The sequence below is a fragment of the Triticum aestivum genome, chromosome 3D, assembly GCF_018294505.1.
Source record: "Triticum aestivum cultivar Chinese Spring chromosome 3D, IWGSC CS RefSeq v2.1, whole genome shotgun sequence".
In the NCBI taxonomy this organism is placed as follows: domain Eukaryota; kingdom Viridiplantae; phylum Streptophyta; class Magnoliopsida; order Poales; family Poaceae; genus Triticum; species Triticum aestivum.
In genome coordinates, this window is record NC_057802.1 from 532,663,639 (window position 1) to 532,674,210 (window position 10,572).

Consider the following 10,572-nt stretch of genomic DNA (forward strand, 5'->3'; position numbering starts at 1 on the left):
AAACTCTAATGTGTAGTCAAATAATCTCTATAATTTATCATGATTTTGTGAACTTAAAGTGTATGCCTATGTGTTGTTGTTTAACATTTTTATGTGGCTTTATAGGCAAGTATTTTTGTTTATGAGAATGTGTTGCTGTTACAATATGTTGTTGTACATTGTTGTTTAAAATGTGTTTTTATTAATAATTTATGATTATATGTTTCTTTTTACAACGATTCTCTACTCAACTAATGTGTTGTAAATGCGGGTATTTTTACCCGCGGGTACCCATATCCCTATCGGGTGATGGGTCAGAAAAAAATTGTACCCTTTACGGGTATGGGTATGGGTGATGGGTATGTTTAGGGCGGACGGGTAAGGGTATGGGGTGGCTTCACCCCTACCCATACCCTGCGGGTGCCTGTGGAGTATAACATGAGGGATCAGATATGTCAAAAGGTTACGTTTGGTTTACTGGGTGATGACAGATAATTTATGTTTAGCTGGTGCCGATCCCAGCACACTCATGCACCAAATGCACATGGGGGACCTTTTTTTTGGACCGGAATGACAGGTGCTCTGCATTTTCATTTAAGCAAGTGGAAAAACTGTACAATACTAGACAAGCTACCAGGAAAGCTAAGGGTAAAGAAACGAGTCCAGTGCAAGCATAAGCATGCCTGACTGTACAAATAAAAAAAAATCCTAGGTTCTCCCATGCATCCCACCAGGCAAACTACTGATACTGTGACTGTTGGGGCCTGGTTGAAAACTAAGGTATTTATAGGACAACAATTATTACATTTGAGCTAGAAAGTGTAACTGAAGAAGCAATTTACTCTTCGTTTTACCTCTTTCCTTTTTTCTTTTCTTAATTCTTCAATCTAATGCAGGAGGAGAAGTGGCTTTTGGACCACATATGTTCCTGCCTGAAAACACTTGAATTCAAAAGGAGGAAAACTTGGCTAAATTATCACATCTTATTAGGACACTATATCCAGCTTACATATCTTATTAGAACGACAAACATGTGAAATTCTTAGTTATTCAGTATTCAGTGCAATATAAGTTATAATCTAATTATCTTTACCATTGATTGGTGAAGGTTAAAACAAGAAAAATATAACTCACATCCTTTCATATTAATACAGGTATTTGACAGTAGTGGAGCATTTGGGTCATATACTCATATTTACTTCATGCTTTTCATTCTATCAATACTTCAGAAAACATAACCTCGCTCAAGGAACTGGAAATTAAACGATTTTGCAAATGTTTAAAATTAATATAATATGGAAGTACCAATGGTTTGCGTATGACCATAGTGACAAATTTAACTTGTATATGTGCATTTGTATATAAAAATTTCAATTGTTGTCAGGTAAACACTGCATAATGTAAGGGACTTTTCTTTTCTGTATTTGTAGTGCATTGGAAAATATAATTTACAAAACACAAATATGGAGTTAAATAAAGCTTGGTCTATGTACAGATGTACTATTAATGGGACTGATTTATATAGTAGCTGAATGCTCTATTAAGTCATACTTATAGTTATTTAACTGAGAATTAGCAGGGCAACCCAACTGAAGTGCTACACTGGATGGCTCATGTATATCCTGCAATTTAGGGGTAAATGATGGCGTAAAGCAACTCGCCTTGCAATAATATATACATACAGCAGGGAGGAATTATAGAATTGTGTATCCTAGCTAGGAAGACCAATATTCGATATACATGTAATAAAACCTGCAATTAGCAGAAAGAACCATACACTTTGCTTCAGGAAGTAATAAAACGGGCCACTGCTAGGCGTCATCCGACTGACGCGGGACAAGAAATCAACTGCCTCGTGGGCCGTTAGATCAGGCGTTGTAGGGCCATTGGATCACACCAGGCAACTACTCCCGCATGCACTCCGCATCACAAAAAAGAAGAAAAAGAACACCACATCGAGGAACGAAAAATACAGCACCGCGCAACACTTTTAGCTGCCACTCTCGAGCTTCATCGTAGCACCGCTGCCATGCTCTGCAGCGCTAGCACCGGCGCGGTTGGCGGTGCTCCATCCGGAGCTGCTCTGCAGCGGTCATTGATGCCGCCGGAGCTGCGATGCAGCGGTCGTCGACACCACCGGAGTTGCACTGCAGCGGCCGCGACACCGCCGAAGCTGCTATGCAGCGGTTGTCGATGCCGCCAAAGCGGCTATGCAGAAGGCGTCGATGCCGCCGGAGCTCTCTAGCAGCACACGCCCCCCTCCTAGGAAGAACGCCACCTAGACATTTCAACACAACACCGGGACACCGCCGGCGAGCTCTCCATTGCAGCTCCGGCGAGATGCATCGCAGCTCCGAGACCTCAGTTGAGTGCTCCATTGCAGCGTCCGGAGCGGCGGTGAGCTCTCCATTGCAACACCGGGAGGGAGCGCCGGAGATACATTGCAGCTCCGGCGAGATGCATCGCAGCTCGGAGACCTCCGTTGAGTGCTCCATTGCAGCGTCGGGAGCGGCGGCGAGCTCTCCATTGCAGCGGCGGGAGGGAGCGCCGACGAGCGCTCCATTGTAGCTCCGACGAGATGCATCGCAGCTCCGAGACTTCCGGTGAGCGCTCCATTGCAGCGCCGGGAGCGCCGGTGAACGCTCCAAACCATTGCAGCGGCGGTGAGCTCTCTCTCCATTGCAGCACCGGGAGGGAGCGCCAGCGAGCTCTCCATTGCAGCCACGCAGCACCACCGAAGTTGCTACCACGCTGTCACACAGTAGTACAAAACAGGGCTTTCGTCACAGGGCAATATTCACATTAGTCCCGGTTCATGCGGCTAAGGCATTAGTCCCGGTTCACCTGGGCCCTTTAGTCCCGGTTGGTGCCACGAACCGGGACTAAAGGGTGCGATGCCCATTAGGACCGGTTGGGCTTTGAGGCATTAGTACCGGTTCATGGCACGAACCGGTACTAAAGGTCTCATTTTCAAACTCTACCCCCCCCCCCCCTTGACCCCCTTTTCAGTTTTAGAAAAAACAAAAAAAAATGATGGAAATGTCAATAAAATAAAATAAAATAAGTTTCCCATGTGATATGTGGTCTAGTTGTTGGGAAAATTTACAAATATGAATTTCGACTTTATTTGCAAAATCTCTCTGGAATTTGTAAAATGGGCATAACTTTTGCATACGAACTCGGATTAAAAAGTTTTTTATATGAAAAATCATCTACTCGGATTAATTAGTTTGACCATTTTCAAAATCCTCAAAAACCTAACAGAAAAAAAGTTACGGGGCTTTTAAGATCTGGAGAGGCAAAGAAATTCAAAAAAATTCAAACTGTGGTCAAACGTGGTCAAACAATGGTCAAACTAATTATTCTAGAATATTAGTGTTACTAAATAATTATTTCAGTTTTTTTGAATTTTGGTCAAATCTGGTCAAACTGTGGTCAAACTAATTATTCCAGAAATATTAGTGTTACTAAATAATTATTGTTTTTTAAAACAATAGTTTCAAACTCAAACAGTGAAATGTGTCACTTCATGCTCAAGCTAAATTCCTGAGGGTTAATAGGATTGACATCTTACTATTGTCAGGAAAACAACAAGTGCAGACTTGGAAATGAGGGAGAATAGAATCCGGAAGTTAAGCGTGTTCAGGCTGGAGTAGTGAGAGGATGGGTGACCGTCCGGGAAGTTAGATGATTTGGAATGATGAGGGGTGATTAGAGATTAGAGGATAAATTGAGCAGTGATGAGGGGTGGTGATTAGAGATTAGAGGTTAAAATAATTCAGAAATTTGAAAATCAAAAAAAAATTCGCAAAATTTTTTTTTAAAAAAAAAATCATAAATTTCCTTTAGTCCCGGTTGGTGAAGGTGGAGCTTCACGTGGCCGCGGCCTTTAGTCCCGGTTCGTGTAAGAACCGGGACTAAAAGGGGGAGGCATTAGTAACGACCCTTTAGTCCCGGTTCAGACAAAAGCCCCTTTTTTTACCAGTGACAGCAGGACATCGCAGTAATTTGCCGTCGCTACTGCACAAATCGCCGCCAGCCGTGGGCGCCGTCGCAGCAGTGGTGCTGCTGCAAAAAAACAGGTGTTGCAGGCCGCGCACCGGAATCTCGGAGCCGAGGGCTGGAGTCGCCCTGCCCCGACCTTGCAACAGCCGTGCTGTTGTGGTCGCCGGCGTCGCCCATCCCCTTTTGCAGTCGCAGCCCGTCGAGGATGCAGCGGTGATTTAGTTGCGTCGTCCGCTCTATGTTTGACGGGGTTGGGCGGAGGATGCATCAAGGCGCCTGCCGGCGGCAGCCCCTGCCGATTCCTAACTGCTGTGGTGGTGCTCTCCATGGGTCCTCTCCTCTGGCTCAGGGGAAGAAAAGAAACCTGTGGAGGAGGCAGCTTCGTGGCTATAGAGATAAGGTTGGGGGAAGGAAGCGGTGGGACGGCTGACACAGGGCACGTGGCGCGTGGAGGAGGGGGTTTACGAGACGTAGAAATCAGTCGGTAGATTTAGATACTTTTCCCAAATATTTTACCGGAAGGTCTAGAAAACTGCTATGATGCAGCCATAGCCGTCAGGAACAGGCTATATGTGTTTGAATCATACAGCGACAATAACGACGGCACCGACGGTTTATATTATTTTGGGGGCTTCCACTGCCTTTCTGCGGATCCGGACGATGATGAGAGGGACTGGACTTGGCGACCCTTGTTCAATTCCTCACGTTTCTCTTGGAGTTGGCCTAAGTTCGGTGGCAGTCCACCTGACTTTCCGTTTGATCCCAAGTTTATCACTTCGCTTGTCCCGCGGACGGGCACCATCTTTGTTTCCGCTTGTAGGAGGGGGGTCTGGTGTACATTGTCCTACGGCACAAGAGGCGGTGGCCAGTGGAGGCGCCGTGGTAATTGGGTGCTGCCATTCAAAGGCCCTGTCCACTATGATGGTTTGCTCGACGCATGGGTCGGGCTCCACCTTGACACGGGTGATGCCGATGGGTACCTTTGTGCATGCCATATCATCTCTGGCCGGCAGCCGCCAAAGTGGAAAGTAGGCACGGAGCAGCTCTTTCTTGAGCACCCACACTGGAGACATGTCGATGCAAAACTCGTTTACATGGGTGAGGGCAGTAAGTACTGCCTCGTGGAGCGCCTCCGACCCGAGGGAGAGGACGAGATGAAGTATGTGCTTCGTGTGACCACATTCATTGTCAAGTATGGCGAGGATGGTGAGCTCACGACCATGGCTCACCGGTCTGCTCGCTTCTACAAGGCGCCCAGCTATCATTGTCACTTTGATGTGCAAGCGTTTTGGATGTAGTCCATGCTCAAGCTTGTTCATCTACCAACTTTTCATGTTTTCTGCTTTTTTTTTGCCCTTGTATTTGATGAGCTGGTGTTTGTAGGTTCTTAATGATGATAAGAGTTAATGTGTCGTATCAAATTCTATGGTGGCTCTCTTATCTGTTATACGACTAGGTTTTATTACATCTGATAATTTGCTCCCAAACAATATGTGCCTCACAATACTTCTGTTTATGTTGTTATAGAATTTAGCCTCACATTAGAGTAGCGTTCGTAAAAATGCTACCCTCTTGTCTGGTATGGATATACTTTTGTAACTTCTGTGGTAAATTACTAAGTTTGTTTCACTGTTGGTGTTTGATGATAATAATGTATCGTAAATATGATGAAGTCTGATCCATTTGAGGATTGCTTGTATAGTTATTTCCTTACAAAAGCATATGAGCTGCAGATGTAAATAGAAAGATCCACAGAAACTCCAAAGTTGCCGTTAAGAATTGAAAAACCTAAGTTTGCTAATCTCTCGAATTTGTGAAGCAAAAAGGAGGAAACTTAGTTTGTCTACTATTGTTGTGAAGAGACATGGTTCTGGTGCCGACTTTGCTAATGTATTCCTTGCAAGCATTATTGCATGATCTGCTTTAGAGCAACTACAAAGGTATCTTCATCAGTCAGCAAATCAGTATGTACTACACGAGAACATTTCTAGTGGTACCGGGCCTTAGCTGATACTCTACAATGGATATAGGTATAGGATCAGCATCCTTCATTAGCGTTTTGATATCTCTCTTAGTAACAGCATCCCGGATTCCTTTACCTGGAGCTGGACCCGATCTGGGCACTACTCTGCTAGTTATGTCAAGGCACCACACAATTCTCTGAGGCTGTGTGTACGTGGAAATGTTGGGCGCCTTTAAAATGCAAGAACTTTACCTAGCTAGTGTTAAAATAGTCTGTGGACGTCGGACAGGCGACTCCGCCATGGACTTCAAACATTTGCCTTCTCCATGCTTTGTTTGTGGCCAGTAGAAGGACACGGCGGCTCATAGCCTGGCTCAATGCGTTGTCGCTAGGGAAATTTGGCATCAATGCTTCGCTTCGCTTGCAAGTGGAGGTTATGATCCTCGTGGACCGTATCCTAGACGAGTTTAGGATCTGGTACGAGGCTGGTGCGGTGTATCTAGATAGTTTTCTGAGTAGTTAGTCTTTTTTCCTTTGGGTGCTATGTGTGCAAAGTCATATTGCGCGGTTCCTTCTCCTATCGGCGATAATCTCACCATTCCATAGCTCTTTAAGATTCGGTCAAAAAAAGTACTTATTTTCCTCTTTTTACATACAAACTGAATACCCAATCTAATACAGCTACTGCCCCACACTATTTGTCCTTGCATGGCATGCATTGATGTTACAACTCTCTCTCTCTCTCTCTCTCTCTCTCTCTCTCTCACACGCGCGCGCGCATGCATATGTCTTTTCGCTCTTCATGGCAAACAAATCCATGGACTTTTCTTCATATTGACCAATTAAAAACATTTATATCTTTTAAAATTTATGTTCGTTTTTGAAATAATTTATATATCTGAACTCCTTGCGCCAAGACCTTTAAATGTAAACCAATTTTGGATACATTTCAAACACGTTTAAATTTCAGTGTTTCATATTTTGTATGTGAAACAAACCTATTTCACTTGAAAATGTGTTTTTTTGTGAAACAAGACAGTGGAAGTGAAATATTGGTTTTGAAAGTGAAAAAAAATATGAAACTGAAATGTGAAATTGTGAAACTGATTATTTGGAAATGTGTAACAACTTATTTTCAAAAGCATGAAATATGTTATTTCAAAAATGTGCAAATGAAATTGATGTGATTTTTGTCAAACAAGCCAGCGAAAAGTGAAAATATAGCTTCTGAATTGTGAACTAGCAACACAGAAAGTGAAATTATAATGTATCATTGTGAAACTGGTTGTTCGAAAATGTGAAACAATCTATTTCAAAAGAGTGAATATTTTTTTGATAAATGTACAATTGAAATATGTTTTTTTTATGAAACAAGCCAGTGAAAGATGAAATGTAGGCTATGAATTGTGAAATAGTAACCACGGAAAGTGAAATTCTAATGATCATTGTGAAATTGATTATTTGGAAATATGAAACAATTTCTTTCAAAAGAGTGAAACAAGTTATTTGAGAAATGTACAATTAAAATAGGTGTTATTTTTGTGAAACAAGCCAGTGGAAAGTGAAATGTTGGGTCTGAATTGTGAAATAGTAAGCACATAAAGTGAATTATAATGTATCATTATGAAATTGATTATTCAAAACTATGAAACAATTTATTTGAAAACAATGAAATAGTTTTTCAGTAATGTGCAATTGAAATATTTTTTGGTCAAACAAGCGAGTGAAAAATAGGTTTTGAATTGTGAAATGTGCAATTGATATATTATTTTTGCGAAAGAAGACAGTGAAAAGTGAAAAGTTAGTTCTGAATTGTGAAATAGTAAGCACAGAAGTTGAAATACATTGTTCACATTTTCAAATAATAAGTTTCAAAATCGTATATTATAATTTCACTTTCTGTACCTATTATTTCATAATTCTGAAATATGTTATTAACTTGTTTCAGATTTTTCAAGTAAAATATGTTAGTTCCACATACGAATTGTGAAATGTTGGAACTTAAATGTGTTTGAAATGTATCCAAGATCGGTCTAGTTTTAAAGGTCTTGGCGTCAAGAGTTCAAATATATAAATTATTTCAAATACGAAATTATGGTTTAAAAGATAAGAATGTTTTTACTTTGCTAAGATGAAATAAAGTCTGTGGATTTGTTTGCAATGGAGAGAGAAGAGGTTGATGTATGCATGTCCCTGTCTGACAAAAAGTAATACTTCGGACCCGCTAGACTCACAAAAGTAGTACTTTGTTGGTGGACCAGCTACTGAAATACCATATTTCATATATAGCGGAAACTTTGTATACAACACAGTATATAATATACGGTACAAGGTGTCAATAGTTAATTGGTTGGCCAGTCGCCGGTAGGAGAAGGAACCCCACAATTTTACTTTTCGGTGCTATGTGTGGTGTGTCGTCCACAATGTTCGTCCACAATATTCGTGTTTTCTGTTTTTTTTTTCTTAAATGGCGTACTTAGAAAAAACAAGCAGAGCCAACCGCTCTAAATGGAATCCTTGTGCATGCATGCTGTTCTCAGCCTGGTCGCCTCTTGAGTCATCTACATGTGCCGACTGCTATCTGTACTCTGTCCTAGTTCTGGAGATTCTCTCACACCCAGTGAAGCTCACTGATAGCCAGCCAGCCTTGCTGCTGAACAGCCGGAGCGCCTGTCTCCGAGGAATAGTCAAAAAAGTTCGCACGCCTCTCCCATGTCCAACCAACCCGCAGCCGCCCCTCTTCTATTTCTGTTGCGGTGCCGCTCCTCCCTCCATCCAGCTCAGCTCTCTCGCTGCAGCTCACTCCCACAGCCCCACTCTCTTGCTCGATCTGCTGCCTTGTGTGATGGCTCGAGCACGACCATCGAGCACCCTCTGGTCGCTGGTGAAGACCGTTGGCGCCGGCATGCTCAGCTTCGACTTCCCCATACGCTCCACCGGCCTCGCCACACATGCGGCGGCCCCGCCATGCTCCCCACCTTCGCGTCCATGCCAGGCGATCTCCTGCTGGTTGACCGCCGTCGCCTCGACTGGTTCCGCGGCGACGTCGTCGCCTTCCGGGAAGAGCCTGTTGGGCCGGGTCATAGTCATACATATAAACAGAATGGTTTTTGGATGCGTGACATGAATTGGTTGCAGGAGCCTGGACGGCCATAGCAAAGAGCCTATTTTTATGGAAGGAAAGGCATACCACAAAAGGGTTGTCAGCAGGCTGATTGCGCTGCCCGGCGACCTTGTCCGGCTCCGGGGGACGACGGAGCTCCTGGAGGTCCCCGAGGGCCACTGCTGGGTGGAAGGCGACAACCCCAGCCAAAGCAAGGACTCGAGGACATATGGCCCTGTAAGCACAAACATCCTTCTGTGTGAGTGTGTGACAATATTTTGCATAGTTTTAGATAGCCAGCTATAGCCCCGCTAGCCTTAAATGGTCTCATGTAGTATAAAATAGCCTGCTATAGCTCTGCTATACCTGATTTGGAGGTCCGTCGCTATTTAGCATAACCCGCTACTTAAAACATTGATATTTTGATGCAAAATCAGTCCCAGCTTCAAGACATATTTTGATCCTGTTCTGTGCTCTCCGTGATAAGCATCTCGAATTAAATCTTGGTATTTGCGTGCATGGATGCAGGTTCCACTTGAGCTGCTGGAGGGGACGGTCACACACATAGTCTGGCCGCCTCACAGGATGGCTGCAGTCCCCGGCAGGGTCCCGGAAGAAAGGGTTAGGTTGATCATCGACCCCGCTGGCTCTGCAAAGGAAATGACGGCAGTAGCTCATTCATGTGGTAGTGTGGCTCCACGCTCCAGTAGTACTGGAGGAGGCCCTTCCTTAGGATCCCACAAAGAAGGGTCATGCCGCAGTGATTGTAATTTCATTTGGCTTGTTAGTCCACGGCTTGTGTGACAAAAGCGGAGCTGTAACGTGCTATGTGCTGTCAAACAGTGATAGGTAGCCAAGTTATTAAATACTTAAGAGTCAATTACACCATCGGTGCTACTCATGCACGATGAATAAGCCCTTTGTCCCTCCTCCAAGAAAAGGCGGCTAAGGTTTCTGCCTCTCGTCGGCAGCGCCGTCGATCTTTCACGTCTCCTGTGGTCTTAGGGCCATGGGTGCGCGGTGGATCCCGGCCCTTGCCGGCGGAGGGCTCCGTTTTCAGGTGCTTCTTTAAATTTTGTTAGGGTTTGTGTCCTGCTCAAGAAGACGAGACGGCGGCGGCTTCTTAAAGATGGAATAAGGTTCTCCCGCCTAGCCCCCGACCCAATGGTGTGTCTAGCATCGTCGGAGGACGTGCGGAGGTGTGTCTCCGGCGGATGTTGCGAGATTTGGTCGGTGGTTGTCTTTGGTGGATCCGCTCGGATCCGGTCTTTGTTCGTCTTTGTTCGTGTGTCTTCAGATTGGATCCTTTCGATCTAAAATTCTCTTCATCAGCGACGGTTGCTGTTCTGGGGCGTTGGTCCTATGGGACCTTAGCACGACGACTTTCCAACTGTCTACTACAACAAGTTGTGCCCGGCTCCGGTGAGGATGGGGCGATGACGGCGGCGCGCCTTCGGCTCGCTTCTGTGCATGTAGTCGTCGCTAGGTGGTCTATGGATCTGGATGTAATTTTTATTATTTC

The 10,572-nt window shown here is 44.3% G+C and overlaps 1 protein-coding gene across 1 annotated transcript; it reads left to right on the plus strand.

Annotated features, from left to right (window-relative positions):
- The first annotated feature begins 8,622 nt into the window (after positions 1 to 8,622).
- On the plus strand, positions 8,623 to 9,996 carry LOC123075231 (mitochondrial inner membrane protease subunit 2). Its single transcript, XM_044497889.1, has 2 exons — positions 8,623 to 9,287; positions 9,579 to 9,996. Exons 1-2 carry the CDS (start codon positions 9,120 to 9,122, stop codon positions 9,852 to 9,854), a joined length of 444 nt encoding a protein of 147 aa, XP_044353824.1. The 5' UTR covers positions 8,623 to 9,119; the 3' UTR covers positions 9,855 to 9,996.
- The last annotated feature ends 576 nt before the right edge of the window (positions 9,997 to 10,572 follow it).

What these genes read in the sequence shown, in the direction of transcription:
- LOC123075231 (XM_044497889.1), top strand. Translation starts at nt 9,120, where the DNA reads ATGGAAGGAAAGGCATACCACAAAAGGGTTGTCAGCAGGCTGATTGCG. An exon ending in ACTCGAGGACATATGGCCCT is followed by an intron (nt 9,288 to 9,578) that starts GTAAGCACAAAC and finishes GCATGGATGCAG; the next exon opens with GTTCCACTTGAGCTGCTGGA.